General features: G+C 37.4%; 1 protein-coding gene and 1 long non-coding RNA gene across 3 annotated transcripts in view; one reads left to right on the forward strand and one right to left on the reverse strand.

The window, feature by feature from the left end:
* The first annotated feature begins 1,934 nt into the window (after positions 1 to 1,934).
* The window catches only part of LOC148234641 (uncharacterized), a 58,936-nt gene continuing 33,962 nt past the window's right edge, over positions 1,935 to 26,908 (forward strand). The window contains exons 1-4 of one of the 2 annotated variants that reach the window (XR_015809834.1): positions 1,935 to 2,027; positions 2,091 to 2,244; positions 2,304 to 2,557; positions 21,948 to 22,046. This is a non-coding gene — a long non-coding RNA (uncharacterized LOC148234641). The remainder of the gene's footprint in view (positions 2,028 to 2,090; positions 2,245 to 2,303; positions 2,558 to 21,947; positions 22,047 to 26,908) is intronic. The other variant, XR_015809835.1, reaches the window with a different exon arrangement.
* The window catches only part of LOC148234642 (titin-like), a 102,377-nt gene continuing 78,489 nt past the window's right edge, over positions 3,021 to 26,908 (reverse strand). The window contains 14 exon segments of the mRNA XM_088187246.1: positions 3,021 to 3,618; positions 3,621 to 4,042; positions 4,120 to 4,314; positions 4,388 to 4,492; positions 4,553 to 4,855; positions 6,999 to 7,847; positions 7,912 to 8,199; positions 8,288 to 9,664; positions 9,731 to 10,702; positions 10,781 to 10,933; positions 11,013 to 11,111; positions 11,202 to 11,249; positions 11,393 to 18,739; positions 19,224 to 26,339. Of these exon segments, the coding sequence (XP_088043372.1) occupies positions 3,421 to 3,618; positions 3,621 to 4,042; positions 4,120 to 4,314; positions 4,388 to 4,492; positions 4,553 to 4,855; positions 6,999 to 7,847; positions 7,912 to 8,199; positions 8,288 to 9,664; positions 9,731 to 10,702; positions 10,781 to 10,933; positions 11,013 to 11,111; positions 11,202 to 11,249; positions 11,393 to 18,739; positions 19,224 to 26,339 (19,472 nt within the window). The 3' untranslated portion in view covers positions 3,021 to 3,420.

A 26,908-nucleotide genomic window follows, 5' to 3' on the forward strand; every position in this document is an offset into this window, starting at 1 on the left:
ATAAATAGTTGCACTAATTTCTTTTATTGTTTTAATAGAAAGATTATTTTTTTACTGCATACTTTCTGTTTGTGACTGTAGTTTTGGACTTAATATTTTCTGTCGTTTTTTCTTTCGCGAAGCACATCAAAATCTTACCATATAACCTTGTTTTAAAAAGACAAACATACAATCTTGTTTTTTGAGCAATATACGTGAAATGTATTTTTGCTGTATGGATAATTGTAAAAAAAAAACAATTCGTAATTTACGATTACATTTTTAGCGATTGTATTTTCTGAAAATAATATCATATCTGAACTTATCTAAATATCAAATGAGAAAGAGTATTTGTGTGCTTTTTCTACTTTCTTATGATTAATACCGAAATACGTTTAATAGATAAATTTATTAGTTCTGATTAAAAGATGAACATAAACGCTAGCGAATAATAGATTTTCGGCACATGGAGAATATATGCAAAATTAAAAATATTAAGATTGTATTCTAGTGACTTGAAAATATGACCGCAATAATCGTTCAAAAAAATATTCTATAAAAATATTATAATTTAGTTTCTAAGTAAACAGAAAAAAACGTGTTTAATTTTATATGCTACCCATAAAAAAACAACACAATTTAAAAATAAAATATGTGTATTTTTACAACTGATGATGAAATAATTCAACTGTGAAATGTTTAAAACTGATTTGCTGTTAATTTATTGATAACAAACTAAAAATATATTTGCCACACTTGTTGCGCTGTGTTTTATCTACTGTTTTTAAATTTTGTTAATTATAATGCTACATTTTTTTATAACTATAAGATAACTTTACACACCCTTTGCTTTGCTTTTATCTATTTTTAAGTTTTATCTATTTATCTAAATTAGGGAGTGTGCAGCTGGCGTATGTGTAAATTTTGGACCCTCAACTTTTTAGGTTTCAAGTTATTAGTTTTGAATAAATTTCATTATTTTGAATACGTTTTTAATATTCTTTGAATTATGAATTTATTCTATATACATATTCAAACTATGGTGTGGGTTGTGAGTGTGATGAATGGGTTTTTGTAGGCTATTTTATTTTTATTTATCGCTTAAGACGTTTTGGTCATTTGTTATTTTAAATAATATATTAATCATTTTTGTAACTAAAATAATATTATTTTTAGTATAAAGGCGTTATATTTTCACATCTATATTAATAATTCTTTATTTTAATTAAATTAAATAAAAGCGTGATTGAGCACATTTTTATTTGGAAACGTATAAATATAAATGCCGTTCCATTGGGACCATTGGTATCTAATGACAAAAGCCAGTTTCTTACCCTGCATCGACTTCGCAGTGGGAATGATTGGTTACTGCTCATATTTCAAGTAAGATATTATATTAAAATTTCTAGCATATCGTTTTTAAATTATAAGACACATAATTTAATATCTACATTTATTGTTAACAATTATATTATACAATTCGCACACGTGTGCTGAATATACTGCTAAAACGTTTATCGAGTGTGTTCGCAAGTGTTTTAAATAATTAGTTACATATGTGTAATATATTAATTTTGGTAACTAAATAATCGTTCAGGTTAGGTCCACTAAGTTATGTTACTTTCAGTAAGGTGACCAGTATTGCTTTCGGCAATACAATACTGTAAAAGATTTACATACATGATTAATTTTTCAACAGGTTATTGTAGTAAATGCATGATCTATCGGTATTGATATTATATTAGTTCTTATGAACAAATATAATATTATTTAGAGAAAAGTTATTTAAATATTATATTTATATTTTTTAATTAAAAATATTTTGATTTTATGTAGTATTTAAAAGAATAATGGTATGAAGACTCATTATTTCTTATTTTTAATAAGTAAAATGAAAAGGAGTTTAAATCTTTAAATTTTAGCAAACTTTAAAATTAAATGATCGTTAAGAATCTGCTTTCGACCATCTGTCAAATCGCGGGCATATACTTTTGTTGATGTTTGTTTATGAAACATGTAATTTTATGATATGCTATGCCATTATAAATGTAGGTATAAACCATGTTTATTTAATCAAGTTTAACTAATTATTTTAATTGCTGTTATTTTAGGAGATTATACGTAAAACTGTTTCATACATGTACACATCACAGTGGAATCTAAAGGTTAAAGATCGAATACTACGAAAAGTATAAGCATTTTCTGGATTGCATATCATCTATTATAAAGAAAAAAATCAGATTTGTTTGATTTTTTTGATCGTCAGTAAGTACTTTATATATTAAAACATAAATACTAAAACAACATTATGATTATTGTTTTAGGTTATGGTTATGTACGGGAAAGTGAACTTGTTCCTGTGGCCCTTGAGTCAAATGTGACGATAATAATCCGGAAAATGAATTTGGACGACCAGAAGAAGAGGACGACGACGAAAAAGAGGAATCTTGAGACGCATGCTGACTGATGATGATATACAGAGGTGGACTTAGTAGCTTCTAACAATTACATCGGTACAACATGGACTAGGACTACCCTGTCTAAATAAAAACGCACCTTGCATTTTATCTCAAAGATGGTATGGACACAAATGAATTATTTTATTTATTACTTATAAATATTTTTATTATATAATTAACTTTGTAAAGTGTACTAGGCATCAGGCTCTGTAGTTTATATAGCGTTATCCTATAATGCAATATTAATTAAAAATAGATAATGTTTTTTATTTGCTTTTTGCATTTAAAAATGGTAATTATGATAAAATTACATTTTTACTGCTTATCACTAATTAAAATGTAACTTATGATGTGAATTTGCACAAGCGTTACGGTAATAAGTTTTTAAATAATTTTATTTACTGTTATATTGCGCGTGCGCATACAGTAGCAATGATTATAAAAATAAACAAATGAAACGTTATCGGGGTTATCTCGTTATTACTGGCATAGTAATAAATAAATATGGGATTTTAACATATTTTTAAAACAATAATTTGTTTAGGTGGTTTATAGATTAGAATGAAATAAAAGTCATTTTTTTGTGTGTACATGTATTCGCACAAGCTTTTCGAAGAAGTTGCTAAGGCTTATATTGGAGACCAACGACTCAGTTGTCAGTTGCACCTATATTTTGTCTCCCTTGTCGAAAGCCTCGTCAAAATTTCCTTAGCAACCCCTCTTATAAACATTATTACATAATAATTAAAATATATTACAATAATAAATAAATTAAATACTGTGTCCTCGCACGGGCGCGACATTAATCAAAATGCGTATATAAATAAATAAATTAGCGGGGATATTTTTTAAATAAATAAATTTACGAATAAGTCTACGAATGGCATCAGTTCGTCCGGTCGAGACGATCTGCTTTTGCGGTTTTTTTATCACAGGAATTTATTTTTTAGCTAAGTTTAGATAAAATTCTGTGCTTCGGTTGTTATTTGAAGAGTTGCTTCGCGTAATGCCATATTCTGAAGAAGTATTCGTCCCTTCTGAGCAGCGAGCCTCTCGCGTAGCTCCTGATGTCGGCATCCATGTTGTTGTCTCTCAGCCAGGAGGTGCTCGTCTCCGTGCTGAAGCCGGTCGGCTCGGTTATCTCGGTGATTTCATTCGCCTCTTCGACGTATTGCATGTCTGGAATCGCAACGTGAAGTTAAAATCAAACTTTGCTTCAAAAAGGCAGTTCAAAATGTTCTGCAGGGTTTCACTTAAAATACCAATCAAGAATAATGATCCAAGCAAAATTATCTTACCCGAGGATGCGATCATCTTGAACGGCTCGTCAGATTCTAGCGGGTCGCTGGATCCGATTTCGTTGCGAGCGTAGATTCTGATGAGGTACTCGCGATTCTCTTGCAGGTCTTTGATGTTAAACATTTGACAGTCAACGGCCACCCTTCCGACTTCCATCCACATGGTCTTCTTCAGGTCGCGGATGGCTATGTTGTATCCTAAAAGCGGAGCGCCGCCATCGCTCTCCGGTTCGCCCCACTCGATCACAATAGAATGGGGACTCGTGACCCTGATCTCCAACGGAGCGGTAGGTGGCGTCGGCACGGCTAGAAACGCATAAGAAATTAGATTAAAGTAAGAAATGGTCGGATTTAGAATTAGATTCGGTCAGAACTCTACTCACTGGCGTGCTTATGAAGGCGGATCACTTCCGTGACCGACGATGAACCTATACCGACGACGTTCTCTGCCGTCACTCTCAGAATCACATCAGACTTTTGTTTTAACTTTTCGAAACAGTATTGCCTAATTCCAGATTCCACAGTAGCCACCTTATTCCAGGTGTCACTGGTTGCTAGTTTATATTCCAATATATATCCTAAAAAATGGATTAAAAGTGTTATATCAGCGAATATGTTAACTATCAGCATTTAAACATATAAAAGTAGTACCTGTAACTGGCGAACCTCCGTCCGTTTGAGGCGGTGACCATTTTATGGTGACGCTTCTAGAGGTCGTCTCCGTCACCCTCAAATTTAACGGCGCCGAAGGCGTGCCTGAAAGATTCGACAGTTCAAAATCTATTCCGACTGATTCACTACCGACTATGAACTCACCTTGAACAGATTTTATGGTAATGGGATCGCTCTCCAGCGGTTCCGAAACTCCCACCGGATTCTGAGCCATCACCCTAAAGTAATACTCTCTGTTTTCGTTCAGCCGTTGTATGCAGTACGTGTCGACCTCTTTGTCTACTTCGGCCACCCTGGTCCACGACTCTTGGTCCGGTTCGTGCTTTTCGATTGTGTACTTGGTCAATTCCAAGCCGCCGTCGTCGATCGGCGGTTTCCATTCAATCTTGATAGACTCTTTGTCGATCTCCTTCATCACCACCGGACCCACCGGTTTGCTCGGTTTATCTGCGCAAACGAGAGAGCGTTAGAATGCTGGAACGATTCTTCGGAATGTCTAGGGTTAGATTCTACATATTGGACATGCCATTATTCTGGATGGATACACTTTCTATACATTGTAGTTTGAAAAAACAACCTAATATTATACTCCTAGTTCGCCATAATTGACCGTTGCAGTAAAACATGGGCGAGAACAAAATCTTCCCAGTTTTTCCATGCGAATTAATGCGAATACTAGAGACCAAATGATAATTTTGAGCGTACACAATAACACGAACGTGACTCAAATTGTTGCACGATATTAATTATTGAACGTAAAGTTAGCTTTGATATTGAACTTTTTGTCGTAAAAAACTTTGTTTTGACAAAATATTTAATAATAATGTTTAATTAGGGTATTAAGTAAAATATATAATAATATATATAATATATAATTACTCGACTACGAGTTATCCTTTTCGAGGTCATTGTTATGACATCTAGTTATTTCACAATTAAAATTACAACATACTTATATGATTAAATATATACAACAATTGATTTAGATTTGCGGATGATGTTAGATTATGATTTATGAAATTTTTAACTATCAAAAGAAAACGATTGTGATGATTTTATGACATTCCTCATGCTGATATAAATATGTGTATATGTGTGTCGTTTAAAAATATACAGATTTTCGATACACATTTTCTATTGTCTAGGGTTGATACAATTTTAAAAACAAATATAAGGTTTTTGCTATTAGTGACAATATTTTGTGTACAACTTCTATTATACAATAAATAGTAAATCAACATTGAACAAACGATCCAAATACACTGTTTACCGATTAAATCCTCTTCAGGAGATTTCGACTTACTCCTTCTCTCGCTGTCATCTATAACGATGCACAAATGTTGTACAAAATAAAAAACAGTAGTTATTTACAACGTGATGTATTGTAAATGTATACATAAAATAGTCCTTGTGAATATTTATAATGATTTTCGATTGTTTGTGACGTGAAGTGATGTGCAACGGTAATGTAAGCAAAAGTGATTAAAAACAGACAATTTTTATACATAAGATATTCACATGATTTTTATTAATAAAAAATTACCTCGATTCACCTTTTTGTTGCAATTCTTTTTACAAACACTTCAAACCCTCGATTTATGCAGTTTTTATGAAAAAGTTATAGAAATTATTCAATTTGGAAATACAATATAGCACATAATATTAATGATTTAATTTATTTAGGGAATTATGTGATCACCTGAAAATCCACGAAAATTGGAAATACAAAACAGTGCGATTCCAAACGCTTTTTGAGAAAAAGACGCACTGAGCGTGAGAAACAAAACTTCTTACGAATTAAGTAATAACATCCATCCGTCAGTTTAACGATACGATGGCAGGTCTAAAAGCGCGTGCTTTTCAATTGTCAAATATTATATATTGTATCGACAGCATTTTGGAAATGCTCTTAGAAATTCAAGTGACGGTCTTAAATTTGAATGAGTTTTCATCATAGCAGAATCATTGAAAGAATAATACAATCTGTTACTGGAAAAATGATAGTCGGCTAATTTGTAGTTATTGTAAAGTTAATGAATATATTAATATACTATTTTGAGACTTATGATCTTTGATTCGTGAATATAAAATAAATGTGCTTTATTAATATTTTTTAAAATAGTAAATTGTAGAACATAGTTAAATAAAAAATGCTTTATAATTGCTAATTAGCAATTAGGCAAAAAATAACGTTATTTACTAGTAAAAAAATTATAAATTTCCACATCATTAACTATTTTATTATATTTTTCATGCAGAAACCACTACTTAATTAAAAGATATTTTTTATAATAAAATATACATATAAATATTTCATTAATAATCATTTATGTTAAAAGGAGATAAAACACGTTTGTGTTTTGTGAAATAAATCGAGGGAAGTGTTTTATATATTATTTTAACTTAAAAATACGTATGATAAAGCGGCGTATAAACAAAGCCAGGGAGCGTTTTTATAATCATACATGCATAAACCGTGAGATATTTTTATATTATATACATATGTATATACACTAATTCTAGTGAATTTTACACCCCCTTATATTTACCAATTTATTGTAGAATAATATAATAATAAATAGAAACTCACCGAATATTCTGAGATTCAACTCTACGCTTTCACATCCTCCAGAATTCTCAGCCTTGATGATGTATTTTCCCGAGCAAGATCTCTTGGTGGACTTGATAGTGATGATGGATTGACTTCCTCTGGTGGTGATCGAGATCTCTTCGTTGCTTTGCAGCGCAGATTCGCTCTTGTACCAGGAGACTTTTGGCGTTGGGTATCCCTTGAGATTCGCTACGACGCTCCATTGTGATCCGACCTTTAACTTTTGGTTTACGAGCTTCTCTTCTATCTGAATCTGGGGTTTCTCGAAAACTGCGAGACTGCAAGACGTCTCAGCGAACCCTAGCTCGTTGGAAGCCTTGCAAGAATACTTTCCAATGGAAGACTCCTTGACCTCTCTAATATGGAGAGTGGTCTGCCTGTTTTCATAGCTCGTATTTTGAGTAACTTTCACACCGTCTTTGTACCACTCCACCGAAGGCAGCGGAATACCTCCGAACACGCACGTAAGTGTGACGTTCTGAGAGAACGTAGTCTTGACATCGCTAAGAGGCTGCTGTACTGACGGAGCTTGCTTCTGCTTGGGCTTTTCGATAGTTACTTCAATAGATTCGCTATAATCGCTAAATCCGACAGCGTTAGACGCTCGGACTCTGACGATATACGTCTGCTTCTTTACTAATTTTGTTATTGTGTACGTAGTACTGCTTATATTGCTAATCTCCTTCCATTTCTTATCTAATTTGTTGCAGTATTCCAACGTGTAACTGACAGGCGGACTGTTACCGTCAGACGACGGCTTCCAATGGATGACTGTCGAATCGTCCTCTATCTCCAAGGCTTCCGGCTTACCGGGTCTCGATGGTAGCTCTATATAAAAAATACATATAGACGAGCACATATTTAATACAAATAAATCTTAATAATATATTACCTAAGACGATTAACTTCATATCCGCAGAAGTCTCTCCGCAGTTGTTGGAAAGCTTCAATTTGTAATCTCCACCATCCGCCGGTACTAATTTCTTTACGGTCAAAGTAGCGCCGTCTTCGTTTAGAGTAGTTTTGATTCTAGGCGTTTTTGTGATAACTTTTCCGTTGACGGTCCATTCGTCGTCTGGCTTAGGAATGGATTTGAACTTGACGTTGAAGGTTACGTCTTCGCCGTTCTTGATCTTGTACACTTCTTGGTAGTCTTGTATCTTCGGAGCCATCTCCGTAACTGTAAGATTAATTAAGTTAGCGGTCACTCTTCGGCGCTAATACAAGTAAACTTTAAATTTCAAAGAACGAGTTTTTTGAATACTCACTTTCGACGATCACCCTGCAAGTAGTTGTGGTGTTGTACAGCACGCAAGAGTACTCGTCCTGGTCGTCGATTCCAATCTTCCTAATTACCAAGGTTCGAGAACGCTTGTCAGATAGAAGCGTGTAGCTTTCAGAATCTTGTATCTCCTTGTCGTTCCTAAGCCACTTTACCTTCATGTCGAGATCCGGTACTTGCACTGTCAGACTGGCGTCACTGTTAGCCGGCACTGTCAGTGTTTCGGGCAATCTTAGCAAAAAGTCTACTTCCGAGTCTTTCACGCTCAACTTGGCCTTGCATATGTCGTTGCCGACGCTGCAAGAGTATTCTCCGATATCTTCCACTGTGCAATTATATATTTTCAACTTCTGCTTTTTGCCGTCGATGTTCAGTTGGATGTGATCCGAGAATTGGATCTCGGTGCCGTCTTTGAACCATCTGACGCGCGCGTCGCCCTTGGTCAGCTCGATTTCGAACGTAGCTTTTTCTCCCTTCTTGATAGACTGGTCCTTCATTCTGGCGATTAGCTCCGGCGGAAGCTCGACCACCGTCACTTCCGCAGTGCAGATTTGATCTCTTAAGAGACAAGCGTATTCTCCTTCGTCGTGAACCGACACGTTCCTGACAATCAACTTTCTCAGATTACCCTTGCTTTCCAATTCGTATTTTTTCGGTTTGGGTCTGATGCTCTCGCCGTCTTTGTGCCACGAAACGTCAGCCGTTTCAGACGATATTTCAACTTCCAAAATGGCCACTTCTCTTTCCGTGACTTCCAGATCTTGCAATTTCTTTGTGAATTCTGGAATGGTCTCTTTCACGTTCAAACGAGTCTTAGTCTCGCGGCCCTTCACCGTACATTTTATTTCTCCGGAGTCGGTGATCTTTGACTTCTTGATTCTCAACTTGTGTATCTTGCTTTCTTGAATGATTTCTCTGTGGTCCATTCCGCTGATCTCCTTGCCGTTGTGATACCACTTAGTAGAAACCGTGTGCGAGGTCTCGCACTCCATCACTACGGTTTCACTTTCGTCGATGTCGAATCTCTCCTTCAGATTCCTCACGAACGTAACTTTTTCGACGTCTACTGTGACTTTAGCTCCGTGGCACACTTTTCCCGCGACGTTCTGAGCTATGCATTTGTAATCTCCGGAGTCTACTTCGGAATCCGCTTCCTTGATCTTCAGCACAATGTTTTCTCCGTCGAACTGCAGGTCGATCTTCTCGGACGGTTGTAGAAGCTTGTTGTTGTGCAACCACGTGATGGTAGGAACTGGATAACCGACTACTTTGGCTTCTAACAAGATGTTCTTCTTTTCCGGCACCGATATCTCTTGGAATCGCTTCACAAATAGAGGCGGTTCGGAGTTCTCTTCGGTAGCAGCTGAAAATAAAAATATATTAGATTGATCGGTCGATTTAAAATTTTAAATAAAATGCGAAGCATTACATTCTACAGATAGCGTCGCCGTAGTCTCTGCGGTTCCTTCCGAATTCGTAGCTTTCACAGTGTACACTCCGTCGTCAACGCCGCGCTTAAGATTCACGAATGTTATGAAGTGAACGTTACCGTCAGATTTGGTGGTCAACGATTTGGCAACCTTGTTGTTCTTATACCAGGTGATTTTGGGCGTAGGGTTTCCTACGATCTGAGTGCTCAAAACTATGCTCTCTCCTTCTCTCATCGTCAGGTTGACCAGAGGAACGATTACGTCGGGCTTTTCGTTCTGGCCAGTCTTCACTTTCACTGTGATCGGCAAAGAAGCCTCTCCCTCTCTGTTCACTGCCATCACTTCGTACGTGCCTTCCTGTCCCTTTTTGATGTTGTCAATTTTTAACACGCTGCAGTACATGTGCATGTCGGATTCGGTGACGATCGTGGTGTTGTTGTCGGGCATGATCTTTTTACCGGCGAACAGCCATGCGATTTCAGGTTCCGGAACGGCTACCAATCGGCATTCCAGGAAAATCTGCGATCCTTCGTCTACGTACTGCGCTCGTGGTTTCTTAGAGAACGTAGGAGGTATTCCTTCTAAAATATCAGCCAAGGAGGATTCTCTGGAGAGACTCTTTCTTGACAAGTTAGTCATTTCAGAGCCGTGATCCGACAGAGGAGCTTCCACTACCAACTCTGTAGTGCTAGAAGCGAAACCAGCGGCGTTTTTAGCGACGCAGGTGAAAGTACCCGCATCTTCTGGGAACACTTCTCTGATGATAAGTGTAGCTACATTATCGTCATCGTAATATATTTGGAAGTCTTGAGAGGGTTTGATTATGGCCGTTTGTCTGAACCATGTGATCTGAGGTCTTGGATAACCTTCCACTTGGCATTCGAACTGTACAGTAAATCCATCCGGCGTATGTTTGGGCCTCAGCTTCTCTATGAACCTAGGAGCGACGGCTTGTTCTTCGGCTGAAGGTTCTGTAAGTTTAAATTATTTTTAAAATACAATTTAAAAAGGAAATTTAAATTCAAGCGAACGATCGAATGACGACATACTTTCGAACACGGGGAGTTTATCTATCTTCTCGTTCAACTTCTTTTGAAGATATACGGTGTAATTCGTTTCGTCCATGACGTATTGAGCTGGAACCCAACCTTTCTCTTCTGTCAGATGCTTTTTGACAAACCACCAGTCTTGATTGTGTGTTTCTAAAAATTTAATTAAAATTATTTTATTTAATAATGTTGCACTCGGGCGTTTGTCGATCGTCGGGTCGCACACGCTTACCCAAAATATAGAGCCTTTCTCCTTCTACTAGATTGATAGCTCCGTCAGTTTCTGCCATGTAAGAATACACAGCGAATACTATATCTCCTTCCCTTAAATCTAAAAATATAAATTAAATTTATTATTTTAAAAAGTCGGTTAGAATGCATTCGATTTCATTTAGTTTAAATTATTTCTTTCTCTACATACCTTGCTCTGTTACGTCGGCTTCTTTGGCGATGCTCATAGATACAGCTTCTGTAATTCAAATTTAATCATGAATAATTTGTTGCAAATAAAGTGTAAACAAAGAAGCGAAGAAAGCGGCAGAAATAAATAAAAAGAAGCGTTCGTAAGCATATATTTCATGAGCGAATTGAGACAGGAACGAAATAAATAACCTTGCACGAGAGTCGGCTTTGAGATCTTTCTCTTCTGCGAAAGTGTGAAGAAATCGTCTTCGAACGTTTCAGTGGGTCTTCTGGTCGGTTTTAACTCTACCGAAACGTCCTCTTCCATCTCGGTTACCTGATAGCTGACCTTCCTGGGTCTCATGATCATCTGAACGTTCTCTTCGGATTCCGCCTCGCTCAGAACGATCTCATCGTACGTATCGTCGCCTTCGACTTCTTTCTCGAGCTGAATCGAATGTTCGCCAGCTTCTTCCGAGTACGTCGGCTGTTTGGTCTTCTTCAGCTTGATTCTGCTCGTCAGCGACAGGTCTTCGGTTGTATACGTTTCTTGCAAACTCTTAACGTCGAACTTTACTTCGTCTTCTGAAGTGATACTGTATTTCGGCTTTCGTTGCAGTGCAAAATTAACAATCTCGGGCGAGAGGATTTCCTCTTCTCTCTTTATTACCATGTCGTCGGAAGCTTCCATGTAAGTCTTCGGTTTTTGCTTCTTAATTTTAAACTCTTGGCTGATCTCTTCCTCGGTCGTCGTCGAGAATTTCTTCTTTTTAGGCATTGTCAGTTTCACTTCCTCTTCTTCGAACTCTTCAACCGTAGATTGCTTCTTTTTCGGTTTCAGGTCGAAGTTTATTTCTTCTTCCGGCGTGACGAGCTGTTCTTGAACGATCTTTATAGAAGTTTCTTCACTTGCTTCGCCGAAAGTCGGTTGTTTCTGAGATTTAAGTTTTACCTTACTAGACAAGAATATTTCTTCCTCGGCATAGCTGTCCAGGTGAATCTTAAATTCTTGCTCAACGTCCTCTTTTGTTTTCGTGATTTTTGGCCTGAACGTGACGTTTTCAGGTTCTGTAATCTCTACCACGCTCGGGATGGAAGATTTACGAACCGGTTTTAACTTTTTGATAGTTATTTCTTCCTCGTGTTCCTCGGATACCTTCGGCTTTGGCTTTGGTTTAGATAATTTTAGATCTACGCATGTATCGTTATCTTCGCGAGGCTTCAAAATAACAGCTTCCTCCTCTTCTTCTTCTTCTACCACAACGGGCTTCTTTTTACGTAAGGTAAATTCTGATTCTTCCGGTGTCTCTTTTTCCGGCACCTTTTCTGGAGATTTTTCTTTTTCGGCTGGCTTTTCGGGAATTTCTTCCTTGACTGTCTCTTCTATAACCGGTACAGGTTTCGTTTCTTCCACGACAGGAATTTCCTCAACAGCCGGCACATCTTCAGTCTTTTTAACTTTCTTAACTTTCTTTTTGGGTTTTTCAGGTTTTACTTCCTCCTTTATCTCAGGTATGTCTTCTTTTTCAGGTTCAGCTGGTATTATTTCTTCAATTATCTCTTCGACTTTCGCTAATTCTTCATCGTATGGAATTTCTTCTTCCTTTTTTATTTCTAAGCTAGCCGATGCTTCATCTTCAGTCGGTTTAATTGGTTTCGGAATGGATATGGCAGCTTCAGTAACTTCAACTTCTTCTTGCTTTTTGGGTTTCCTTTTAATTTTAATTTTAGCTGGAATGATTTCTTCTTCTTCTTCATCTACTACGGGTTTATCTTCCTTTGGCTTAAATTTAATGGTAAAGTCTTCTGGCTCAGATTCTTTCGTATGTACTTTAGGTAAGGTTAATTCTACCTTTTGTTCTTCGACGACTTCCTCTTTCTCAGGAACTTTTTTCGGAATTGGTTTCAAAATCACCTCTTCTTCGTAAGGCTCTTCTTTTGGTATTTTCCCCTTACCTAATTTGAGAGTGAACGGTTGTTCTTCTATTTCTTCCACTTCCGGCTTTAGTTTCTCCACTGGTTTTTCAATCACTTCTTCCTTGCCGGCGAGTATATCCTCTCGACTGAACATCGGCTTTTCCAGTTCGACCTTTTGCAATTCAGGAATTACAACTTCTACATATTTTTTCTTCTGAATTTTCATCGCTTCTTTGGCATTTCTCGATAGTATTCCATTGTCTCGCACAGCATTGATTATAGTCACGACTGTTTTCAGTTCGTCCGGTGGCCAACTGCGCACCCAAGTGATTCGACTCTTCAGCAAAAACTTGGGCAGCTCCTTGGTTTTCACATCTTTCTTCACTGGCACCGCCGCCTTCTTCAGCTTAACTTGAGCAAAGAGAGGTACGTCGTTAGTTTCTGTAATTTGAACCTTAGTAACTTTAGTTTCCTTTCTCTCAATCTTGATTGCCTGGAGTTTAAGCTTTTCTTTCTTCGGTTTCGTTGGTTCCTTTTTGGGTTCTTCAATATTTTCAGGCACTACCTTTTCCACCTTCGGAACTGGTTTCTCTTCTATGACCAGAATTTCTTCTACCGCAGGTGTTGGCACTGCAGGTTTTGGAATCTCTTCTTCTTCTTCTTCTTTCGGTTCCTCAACTTCGGGTTCAGGTACTTGTTCTTCCACTTGTTTCACAGTCTTTACCTTCTTCTTTTTAGTTTTGATTACTTTTTCTTGTACTTCCTCGTTAAACGTGACTCTTCTAACTGGAATTTCTTGCTTGATGATTTCCTCAACGATTGGAACTTTATCTAGAGATGTGGCAGTTTCTTCCACATTTGGAGTTAATTTGTCATCTTCTGTCACTTCAACGGTAGGCTTGAGTTCTTCGTCGGGCTTTTTTGGTAATTCTTCGACCATGTCGAAAGTTTCAACTTTTGTCGTTGTGATGCTGTCGTTTTCTGTAAGTCGTGGAATTGGTTTCGAAATAGTAGATTCGAACTTTTGAAGTTCGTCGATCTGTTCTTCTTCTTGCTTCTCTGTCACGTCTTGAACGAACTGAAGAGGCTTAGTAGGCGTAGCTTTCTTATTCAGTATCGTTTCCTCTGTCTTCATTTCTGTGGTTTGTTCTGAAGTCTTCGGAACGACCAACACATCTGCAATCATTTCAGCGTTAAATTCAGTTGTTATAATATGTTCGTTTTCGAGTGAGATGAATGTTGCTTCTTGATTTTCAATGCTTAATGTGAAGTCTTTTAATGGTGACCTTAATTCTGGTATTGTTTCGTGGACTTGTTCACTGTCGGTGAACGGATGTGTCTTGTTCGTTGTTGATTTGGTATCAGATAGTTGATCGGTAGATTCTACCGTCTGTGGCATTGTGTAGGAGATAGTCTCGGGAATAGTTTGTACAGTAATATCGAGCTGTTCGAAACTTTCTTTTTTATGTTCGATTGTTGATAGACTGTCTGTGAATTCGTCGGGAATAACCTCATCGTCGTACGATTGGACTACAATTGTGGTAGAAGGTTCGTCTCCTTCTTGTTCTACGGTCGTAATTTCGGTCACCTCTTGTTTTTTGCCCGGTTTCTGTTTCACAATACGTTTCTTAGTTTTAGAAACAGGTTTCTCTTCAGGCTTTTCTTCTAGTTTCTCTTCCAGTTTTTCTTCTAGTTTATCTTCCAGTTTTTCCACGGGTTTCTCTTCTGGTTCCTCTTCCGATTTTTCTTCCGGTTTCACCTCAGGTTTCTTTATTACTTCTTCGACCTTAGGAACTTCCGTTACCTTTTCTACCTGTATTACGGCTTCAACTTCAGGTTCTTCTTCAAGTTCTAAAATCTCTTCAGGTTCTTCCTTATCCTCTTTGAGTTTTTTCTCTTTGGGAATCTTCTTTTTCTTAAGTTTTTCAGGCTGTTCTTTAGGTTCTCTTTTAGGAAGTTTTATTTCATCGGTTTCAACTATATCGAGAGGAGCTTTGAATTTATCAGCCTCTTCTATCTCTTCAGCGGGTTTTTCCTTTTCGAACGGTTTCAATTGTATTTTTTCTTCTACTGGTTCACCTTTGGGTTTTGTAGGTATTCTAAACTTTACATCTTCGGGTTCTTCGGGCTCGGGCATTTTAGGAACTCCTTTCTTCAAAGTGGTCGGAATCACTTCAGGCTCCACGGCCTTTTTCTTAGGTCTTTTGTATTGTTCTTTGTCTTTCTCTTGTGGTGTTTTTTCCTTTTCTGTTTCAGGCTTTTCGTACGTGAGCAATTCGGTTTCATGATCGGGTGTTTCGAAAGGTTTCAAGTCATCAAGTTTTGGTTGCTTTTTAGGTTCTTTCTGTTCTTTGAGCTTCTCTTCTTCCTCCACTTTCTTGACCGGTTTTGGTTCTTCCGGCGTCGGTTCCGGTTCAGGTTTAACGGGAATTTTTTTCAATGATACTGTTTCTTCCGCTTGTTCTTCTATGACCAATTTCTTTTTTCCCAATTTAATCTTGTGTACTTTTTCAGGGCTGGGTTCTTTTTGTTCTTTCGGTTCTTTTTCGAATTTCTCTTCTGGTTTTTGCAGCTCAACGTTCACTATATCTTCATAAGTAAACTCAGGAGTTTCCAGCTCGACAGGTTCGTAATCAGGAATATCTTTTGGTTTAAATACCTTCTTTTTGATTTTCATTGCTTCTTTAGCGTTTCTAGATAATATACCGGCATCGCGAATGGATCCGAGATATGAAATCATCATATTTAATTCTTGCGGAGGCCAATCTAATACGTGCTTGATGCGGCTTTTCAATAAGAACTTAGGAAGAGTTGTCGCTTTAGGTTCTTGTTTGGGAACAACTGGAGCTTTGGTAAGTTTTTTGAGGGAAAAGGCTGGAGCTTCTGTGATTTCTAGCTTATTCGCCTTCTGTTGTTTCATTTCAATTTTACACGGAGTAAGTTTAACCTTTTCGAGCTTTTCGGGTTTCTTGATTTTAGAAGGTTCTTCAGGTTTAAGTTCTTCTCCTCGATCTTTCGGTTTTAAAACCTTTTTCCTTATAATTCGCTTTCTCTTTTCACCTAATTCCAAAGGCTCCTCCGGTTCCTCAACATATTCAGGCTCTTCCGGTTCTGCTTTATCAGGAACGTCTTCCTCTACAAGCTGTGCTTCGAGTTTAATTTCTTCGACCTTTTCTTCTACAGCTTTGATAACCTTTTTCTTTTTAATGATCTTTTTAGTTTTAACTTCTGGTTTAGATTCATCTACAATTTCTTCTTCGAGCTTCTCCTCCTCGGGTTCTTCGACAAATTCAGGCTCTTCCGGTTCCACTTTTTCGGGAACATGTTCATCGACAAGCTGTGCTTCGAGTTTAATTTCTTCCACCTTTTCTTCCACAGCTTTGATAACCTTTTTCTTTTTAATGATCTTTTTAGTTTTAGTTTCTGGTTTAGATTCATCTACAATTTCTTCTTCCGGCTTTTCCTCCTCGGGTTCTTCGACCAATTCAGGCTTTTCCGGTTCCACTTTATCAGGAACTGGTTCATCGACAAGCTGTACTTCTTGCTTAATTTCTTCAATTTTTTCTTCGACAGCTTTGATAACCTTTTTCTTTTTAATGATCTTTTTAGTTTTAACTTCTGGCTTAGATTCATCTACAATTTCCTCTTCGGGCTTCTCCTCCTCGGGTTCTTCGACCAATTCAGGCTCTTCCAGTTCCACTTTTTCGGGAACATGTTCATCAATAAGCTGTGTTTCGAGTTTAATTTCTTCGACTTTTTCTTCCACAGCTTTGATAACCTTTTTCTTTTTAATGATCTTTTTAGTTTTAGTTTCTGGTTTAGATTCATCTACAATTTCTTCTTCCGGCTTTTCCTCCTCGGGTTCTTCGACCAATTCAGGCTCTTCCGGTTCCAGTTTATCAGGAACTGGTTCATCGACAAGCTGTACTTCTTGCTTAATTTCTTCAATTTTTTCTTCGACAGCTTTGATAACCTTTTTCTTTTTTAAGATCTTTTTAGTTTTAACTTCTGGCTTAGATTCATCTACAATTTCCTCTTCCGGCTTCTCCTCCTCGGGTTCTTCGAACAATTCAGGCTCTTCCAGTTCCACTTTTTCAGGAACATGTTCATCGACAAGCTGTGCTTCGAGTTTAATTTCTTCGACCTTTTCTTCCGCAGCTTTGATAACCTTTTTCTTTCTAATGATCTTTTTAGTTTTAGTTTCTGGTTTAGATTCATCTACAATTTCTTCTTCCAGCTTTTCCTCCTCGGGTTCTTCGACCAATTCAGGCTCTTCCGGTTCCACTTTATCGGGAACGGGTTCATCGACAAGCTGTACTTCCTGCTTAATTTCTTCGATTTTTTCTTCGACAGCTTTGATAACCTTTTTCTTTTTAATGATCTTTTTAGTTTTAGTTTCTGGTTTAGATTCATCTAACATTTCCTCTTCCGGCTTCTCCTCTTCGGGTTCTTCAACAAATTCAGGCTCTTCCGGTTCCACTTTATCAGGAACATGTTCATCGACAAGTTGTGCTTCGAGTTTAATTTCTTCGACCTTTTCTTCCACAGCTTTGATAACCTTTTTCTTTTTAATGATCTTTTTAGTTTTAACTTCTGGTTTAGATTCATCTACAATTTCTTCTTCCGGCTTCTCCTCCTCGGGTTCTTCGACAAATTCAGGCTCTTCCGGTTCCACTTTTTCAGGAACGTGTTCATCGACAAGCTGTACTTCCAGTTTAACTTCTTCGACCTTTTCTTCTGTAGCTTTTATAACTTTTTTCTTTTTAATGATCTTCTTAGTTTTAACTTCTGGTTTAGATTCATCTACAACTTCTTCTTCCAGCTTTTCCTCTTCTACGGGCTCTTCTACAATAGGCATTTCTTCCTGAGCCTCTTCTACTGTGATGATATTTTTCATTTGTTTCGGTTTTTCTACGTGAGTAATCTCAGCTATGGTTTCTTCCATTTCTGTGATCTCGTCAGGCTGAATTGTTTCACTCTCTATCTCCTCCACCACAATTTCACCTTGTACTTGTTTGATGATTGTTTTCTTCTTATGAACCTTCTTTTTACTTTCTTTGGTTTCGATAACTGTCACAATAGCCTCTTCGGGCTCCATTTGTATTGGAACGACGACTTCTTTAGGCTTCTCGGGCTCTATACTTTCCAGTTCTTCAAATGTCATTTGCGATTCTTTTGGTTTCTTGACCCTTTTCTTGGGTTTTTCTTCAACGATTTCTTCAATACTTACAGTTTTAGTTTTTTCCGGTATGACAATTTCTTCATCATCTTCGAATTGTACTACCGCCTTTTCGTTTGTTTGGATATATGGAAAGTCTTCGCACTCTTCGATCAAGAACTCTTCTTTGGTAGATTCGAACGGCTTAGTTTCCTGATCTACATCTAGAGTTTCTTCTATGACTATGTCGTCGTCGCTGACTTCGGTTCGCTTTCCACGAACCGATTTTTTTCTTATGATGGTTCTTTTCGTGACAATTTTCTTGGCTTCTGTTGATCCTGGAGCTCTTTCGAACTTGGTGACGATTTCTTCAATTTCTTCATTATCAGAGGGTTGCGGCGAAACGACCGTTTCTTCCGTTATTGTTACCTTGTTTTCATCAGAGTATGATGGGGTTTGTGTAGCAGTTTGTTGCGTATATTCTGAAACATGTGAATCAAGTTATACACTTATAAAGACAATTTATATTTATAAAAATGTATTCAGTGGCGGCTTGCGAGGTGATGCATAGTGATATTCTTAAAAATGTCAAACTATTCGCATGTGCTTGATGTGATCTGTTGTGTATTAATAAGGAGCTATTGTTTAATGTATCGTTTTTTGTAATATTTTGAGGATCATACTATTTGCTTTCCTTTTCACTTCTTAATGCTATTATTACATGCTCATATCTTATGAATCGTTAATTCTTACAAAAATATAAACTTACAACTCGTGGTCATTTTAATTGTTATTTTTGGTACATGAAGAATTTGCTATTGAAAAAAATTAATGTACAACAATTCGATACTTTCAAAATACTATGCAGCTTCTCTCACAGACCGCCCCCGGATGTATGTAAAGATATATATAAAATAAATATCCTATATAAAAAAGATGTCAATCGATAAAAAAATAAGTCTTTACCTTGTGTTTGTACTACTTTTTCGTACGGTGTGTCATATAGTGATGATTTAGGTTCTTGTGGTTGAATTTTGAATTCTGGTATTACTATAGTTTCTTCAGTGAGCGGTAATGTTTCGTCTTGGATTGTCGGTTTGTGAATGAGTATGTTTTCGGGTTTTTTGACTTCTTTCGGTTTTTTTACCTTTGGCTTACCGGATGTTTCTTTTTGGTCTGTTTTTGGTGTCTCTTGTGTGTCTGAGGGTTGTTCTTTGGTTTCATCTGTAATTATTGTGTGTGATGTGACGCTTACGGTAGTAATCGGTTCTTCTGAACCTTTCTGCACAATAGTGATTTCGGTAACTTCTTCTATAGGTCCCTTTCTCTTTTTGATAGTTTTCTTTTTTTCTGTTCTCTTTTGTGGACCTTCATTTGTAACGATTTCTGTAACAGTAACTACTTCTGGCATCTTCTCGACATCTTCTTCCAATTCGGGTAATTCAGTTACTTCTACATCATCAAGAGTTTCTTGACGTATTATAATTTCGGGACTCTCCTCATTTTCTTGTACTGTTACAATTTCAACTACTTGATCTTTACCGTTGACCACTTTTTTAATTTTTGTTTTTTTGATAATTTGTTTTATTGATTTGGATGTGATTTGTTCGGCTTGTTGCAAAGCCTCGTATGATTGTGTGGGTTTGACTTCTTGAGCCTTTGTAATTGTGTGTTCCAAGTTTTGGGTTATGTCTAGTAAGTCAATTTCTGTTTTTTGTGCTACGATCTTGTCGGCTATTTGTAAATGAGCTTGCGTGGATTCGCACGCTTTGACCGGTTGTGTTATGAGTTCATATTCGCTGTCTTGAATATGTGTTTCTGTTATAATTGCGACAGGCTCGCATTTTAATGAAGTTTCGGCAAATCTCTGATCTGGTAAAAACGCTTTATCGAGCGCACCTACCGCTTCTGCGGTAGCTACGTTGGTGTTGATTAAAGAAGTGAGTAATGAGCGTTGTAAGTTGGCGGTAATCTCACTGGGTCTATCCAGTTCTTTCAAGACTTCCACACTGTCTTGAGCGATTTGCAAGGATTTTAATTCAGGTATGTTCAACTGTTTGTCTGCGTGAACGCTACATTCGGCAGGGGTTAATTCGCGAATAGTAGTAGTTGGTTTTTCGTCATTATCCTGAACCGTCACTATTTCCGTAATTCTATCGATATTTTTAATTCTACGCTTTTTAACGATTTTCTTGTGTACTTTGCCTTTAGAGTCTTCCGTTAATATGGTTTCAGTAGTTTCGGGTAATTCTTCCACAATCATCTGTTCTGTAGAACTTTCTGGTATGCTAGATTCATCTACTTCTTGAACGTCGATTATGGTCAAAGGTTCTTCATCGCCTTTAGCGACAGTTGTGATTGTAGTTAATTCGGCTTTCTTGCCACGCGACCTTTTGATGACTCTCTTTTTAGTGACCTTTTTAAAAGGCTCGCCACTATCGTCGTTGACTATTTCTTCTGTAACCGTTTCAGCATATTCTTTGGTTTCTTCTATAGGTGTTACACCTATACTGTCGATTGGAGTAAATTCATGGATTGTAATTTTGGGACTTTCCTCGTCTTCCTGAACTGTCACGAATTCAGTAACTTGATCTTTTCCATCGACCACCTTCTTGATTCTTCTTTTCTTGATAATTTTCTTGTGCACGGTTCCTTTCGAGTCTTCTGTGATCACAGTTTCAGTCGTTTCCGGTAATTCATCAACAATAGTTGGCTGTACTGAAATCGGAATGAATTTAGGAAGATTCTCTTCTTCTACTTCTTCAATTTCGATTGTAGTGACGGGCGTTTCTACACCCTTAGCCACTGTAGTAATTGTTGTAACCTCCGATTTTTTACCTCGAGTTTTTTTAATAACTCTTTTAGTTGTTAACCGTTTTTCCGGTTTACCGAGCTCGTCAGTGATGACTTCATCGACTGTTTCTTCAGGATATTCTTCTACTATCGGTACGGTTTCTCCTTGCCTTTTTTTCTTTTTAACTAATTTCTTTGTCATCTTAACTTCTTCAGTAACAAGTGGTTGTTCATCGTCTGGAACAAGTTCTTCAAGAGGCTCAATTTCTTCTTTATCGATTACTTGTGTCGTGACAGTGGTAACGGGTTTTTTCCCTTCTTCTTCCACCGTGACTATTTCCGTTATTTCTTCTTTGGGACCCAGATCCTTTTTAATTATTCGTTTGCTAATCTTTTTCGGCTTAGATTGTTCAACATATGTTTTAACTTCCGTCACCTTAATCGTTTCAGGAAGATCTTCTACAACCTGTGCTTTAACTTTCTGAACTACGAATGGGGCGATTTCTTCTATCGTGATAATATCTTCGCCTTCGTTTTCTGGCTTGGCAGTTTCGGACCTATCCTTGACGTCTTTCTTCTTTTTAATAATTTTCTTTTTTATAATTTTTTTGGTTCCGGGTTCTTCACTACTCGTTTCAGTCACAATAACTTCTTCGGGAGTTTCGTCACATTCTATTACCTCTTCATAAGGCATTTCTGGAAGATCAGTGATTTCTTCGATTGTAATACTCGATTCTTCGGGTACACTGTCCTCCGTCGGTACTGTAGAATCGACCACTGTTACAATTTCTGACATTTGCTCTTTTCCGTCGACTATCTTTTTGATGACCTTCTTTTTGATAATTTTCTTGCGCTTAACTCCATTGTCTTCGATAACTTGAGTTTCGGTGCTTTCAGATACTTGGACTGGTTCATCGACAAATTCGGCAATGATTGGTTTTACTTCATCATCGTCGAATGGTGTTACTTGATCTTCAACAACTGTTGTAGTAGTAAGTACGTCACCCTTTTTAGTAACGTGTTTTTTAACAATTTTTTTCTTCGTAACTGTTTTACGTTTGTCGGTAATGTCGGGAGTAACCTCTTCAACGATTTCCTCTGGATATTCAGTGATTTCCACCTTATCCGTTTCCGGTTCTGTAAATTCGTCAGTTATTTCTGGTATAATTTGTTCTTCTACAACAGTTGTTTCGACATTCTTTCCTCCTCTCTTCTCAATTCGTTTTCTTATCGTTTTCTTTTTACGCTTTCCAGATTTATCTGTGATTATTTCTTCCACGACTTGCTCAGCCTCTGTTTCATCTGAAAGTATCGGCTTAGTCTCGTCCAATAGGGAAGTGACGGTGCTTTTCTTAACTTTCATTAACTTAGTTTTGCCAGCTGTTGTCATGCTCGGTTCAAATTTAGGCAAACAGAAGTTTTCTAGAGGCGTAGTTTCAAATATTTCTGTGTCGACGTGTCGAACGTTCACTGTAGTAGTAGGAAGTTCGCCTTCATTTTGCTCTGTAACTATTTCGGTTATCTCTTGTCGTGACCCAAGGTCTTTTTTAATTACACGTTTATTTATTTTCTTTTTATGAATTTTACCTTCATTCGTTTGTACCTCACTTATGGTCACTGTTTCTGGATATTCTTCGACAAGCGTAGATATTACATCCGTAGGCTTTTCCTCATCTATGTCGTATTCTTCCACACTGACGGTAGTGAACGGTTCTTCCTCGCCGTGTTGAATAGTGACGATTTCGGTGACTACTTCTTTGCGCCCCTTTTTCTTTTTTAAAATCTTTTTCTTCACTATTTTCTTTTGCGGACCATCGTTCGTCATAACTTCAGAAACAATCACTACTTCTGGAAGTTCTTCAACTATGATTGCTCTCTCTTCAGCTAAAGCAGGCAATTTTGCGATTTCATCAGTGACGCTAAATTCTGCAGAAGTTTGTTCACAAACAGTAGTCACTGGTTTATCGTCATTATCCTGAACCGTTACTATTTCTGTGATTTTATCGATATTTTTGATTCTTCGCTTTTTAATGATTTTCTTGTGCACAATGCCTTTTGAGTCTTTCATTAAGATAGTTTCAGTAGTTTCAGGCAATTCTTCCACAATCATCGCTTGTTCTGTAACACTTTCTGGTATACTTGGTTCGTCAACTTCTTGAACGTTGATTGTGGTCAATGGTTCTTGATCGCCTTTAGCGACAGTTATGATGGTTGTTAATTCAGTTTTTTTGCCGCGCGACCTTTTAATGACTCTTTTCTTAGTGACCTTTTTCAATGGTTCGCCACTATCGTCGTTGACTATTTCTTCCGTTACCGTTTCAACGAATTCTTTTGTTTCTTGTATAGGCACTTCATCTATACTGTCGATTGGAGTAAGATCATGAATTGTAGTCTTGGGACTTTCCTCGTCTACCTGAACTGTCACGAATTCAGTAACTTGATCTTTTCCATCGACCACCTTCTTGATTCTTCTTTTCTTGATAATTTTCTTGTGCACGGTTCCTTTCGAGTCTTCTGTGATCACAGTTTCAGTCGTTTCCGGTAATTCATCAACAATAGTTGGCTGTACTGAAATCGGAATGAATTTAGGAAGATTCTCTTCTTCTACTTCTTCAATTTCGATTGTAGTGACGGGCGTTTCTACACCCTTAGCCACTGTAGTAATTGTTGTAACTTCCGATTTTTTACCTCGAGTTTTTTTAATAACTCTTTTAGTTGTTAACCGTTTTTCCGGTTTACCGAGCTCGTCAGTGATGACTTCATCGACTGTTTCTTCAGGATATTCTTCTACTATCGGTACGGTTTCTCCTTGCCTTTTTTTCTTTTTAACTAATTTCTTTGTCATCTTAACTTCTTCAGTAACAAGTGGTTGTTCATCGTCTGGAACAAGTTCTTCAATAGGCTCAATTTCTTCTTTATTGATTACTTGTGTCGTGACAGTGGTAACGGGTTTTTGCCCTTCTTCTTCCACCGTGACTATTTCCGTTATTTCTTCTTGGGGACCCAGATCCTTTTTAATTATTCGTTTGCTAATCTTTTTCGGCTTAGATTGATCAACATATGTTTTAACTTCCGTTACCTTAATCGTTTCAGGAAAATCTTCTACAATGTGTGCTTTAACTTTGTGAACTACGAATGGAGCGATTTCTTCTATCGTAATGATATCTTCGCCTTCGTCTTCTGGCTTGGCAGTTTCGGACCTATCCTTGACGTCTTTCTTCTTTTTAATAATTTTCTTTTTGATAACTTTTTTGGTTCCGGGTTCTTCACTACTCGTTTCAGTCACAATAACTTCTTCGGGAGTTTCGTCACATTCTATTACCTCTTCATAAGGCATTTCTGGAAGATCAGTGATTTCTTCGATTGTAATACTCGATTCTTCGGGTACACTGTCCTCCGTCGGTACTGTAGAATCGACCACTGTTACAATTTCTGACATTTGCTCTTTTCCGTCGACTATCTTTTTGATGACCTTCTTTTTGATAATTTTCTTGCGCTTAACTCCATTGTCTTCGATAACTTGAGTTTCGGTGCTTTCAGATACTTGGAATGGTTCTTCGGTAAATTCGGCGATGATTGGTTTTACTTCATCAACGTCGAATGGTGTTACATGATCTTCAACAACTGTTGTAGTGGTAACTACATCACCCTTTTTAGTAACGTGTTTTTTAACAATTTTTTTCTTCGTAACTGATTTACGTTTGTCGGTAATGTCGGGTGTGACCTCTTCAACGATTTCCTCTGGATATTCAGTGATTTCCACCTTATCCGTTTCCGGTTCTGTAAATTCGTCAGTTATTTCTGGTATAATTTGTTCTTCTACAACAGTTGTTTCGACATTCTTTCCTTCTCTCTTCTCAATTCGTTTTCTTATCGTTTTCTTTTTACGCTTTCCAGATTTATCTGTGATTATTTCTTCCACGACTTGCTCAGCCTCTGTTTCATCTAAAAGTATCGGTTCAGTGTCGGCTAACAGGGAAGTGACGATGCTTTTCTTAACCTTCATTAGCTTAGTTTTGCCAGTTATCATCACGCTCGGTTCAAATTTGGGTAAACAGAAGTTTTCGAGAGGCGTAGTTTCAAATATTTCTGTATCGACGTGTCGAACACTCACTGTAGTAGTAGGAAGTTCATTGTCATTTTGTTCCGTAACTATCTCGGTTATCTCTTGTCGCGACCCTAGATCTTTTTTAATTACCCGTTTATTTATTTTCTTTTTATGAATTTTACCTTCGTGCGTTTGTACCTCACTTATAGTCACTGTTTCCGGATATTCTTCGACAAGTGTAGATTTTAAATCCGTAGGTTTTTCCTCATCTATGTCGTGTTCTACCACACTAACGGTAGTGAACGGCTCTTCCTCGCCCTGTTGAATAGTGACGATTTCGGTGACTACCTCTTTCCCTCCCTTTTTCCTTTTGATAATCTTTTTCTTTTCGACTTTATTTTGTGGACCTTTATTAGTCAATACTTCAGTCACGGTCACTACTTCTGGAAGTTCTTCAACTATGACTGCTTTTTCTTTGACTAGATCTGGCAGCTTTGTAATTTCTTCAGAGATTACTTCCGTTGGGGTTTGTTCGCACATAGTTGTCACTGGTTTATCATCATTTTCCTGGACTGTCACTAATTCTGTGATTCTATTTATATTTTTAATTCGTCGTTTTTTAACAGTTTTCTTATGCACTACACCCTTAGAGTCTTCCGTTAATATAGTTTCAGTTGTTTCTGGCAATTCTTCCACAATTACCGGTTGTTCTGTACCAATTTCTGGTTTACTAGACTCGTCTACTTCTTGAATGTCGATTGTGGTCAACGGTTCTTGTTCGCCCTCAATGACAGTTGTGATTGTGGTTACTTCGGCTTTCTTGCCGCGCGACCTTTTAATGACTCTCCTTTTGGTGACCTTTTTCAATGGTTCGCCACTGTCGTCGGTGATGATTTCTTCAGTTACCTTTTCAGCGTACTCTTTGGTTGCTTGTTCGGGCACTACGGTTTCTCTGTCTATCACTTCTACGGTGACCGTAGTCACCGGTTGCTGCCCTTCTTCTTCCAAGGTTAGAATCTCAGTGATTTCTAGCATGTCACCGAGATCTTTCTCGACGATTTTCCTTTTAGTTTTCTTGGTCTTACCTTGTTTTTTGGATATAAGGAACTGCGAGTCATCGGATGGTTCTTTTTTTACTAAGGACTGATCGTTCCATTGGACGGGGAGTTGTTCTCCCGATTGAGTTAAATTAAATTGTATAATACTGTATTGTGATTGATGTAGTGTGTTTTGCCCGTCATCTGTAAATGTCAAGAAATATTCGTTAGAACAGTTGGCGCGTTAGTGTTAGGATTGGGTTGTATATTATTGTTGGTGTTATTCTTGTTATTTCTTTTATATTTCTGTGTTCATCTGTTGTGTTTGTTCTCTGTATATCTGACGGTGAGCGTTGTGAGTGTGTGAGTGATATGTAAACCTATCCACTCGTTTCTTACGTTGCGGCACCCGACTCGCTGATAGAGGATTTTATTATTATTTTGGTACTCACCTTTTTGTTGGTATACACTTTGTTGGTCAATCAGTATGTTTTCGTGTTTGTTTAGCCTCACGGTCGCCTTCTTTGTCTCGGTGGATGTCTCGAATGGGACTGCGATGTCATAGGTTGTGTGTTCTTTGACGCTAATAGGTTTTTGTTGTTGTGGTTTAGCGTGTTTAGTGTCTTTCTTTATAGCGTTGAAATCTTCAATGGTTTGTTTTGGCATCACTTCCGTGAGCAGAGCTGCAGTTTTTTCAATGATATTAACGTTTGTAAATTCTTCTAAAGGCTTAATATTTTCTATATTGCTGTCGTCATATCGAGGAAATTTTT

This window comes from Plectrocnemia conspersa, unplaced genomic scaffold, assembly GCF_051122295.1.
Source record: "Plectrocnemia conspersa isolate PC_06_02 unplaced genomic scaffold, ASM5112229v1 ptg000005l, whole genome shotgun sequence".
NCBI lineage: Eukaryota > Metazoa > Arthropoda > Insecta > Trichoptera > Polycentropodidae > Plectrocnemia > Plectrocnemia conspersa.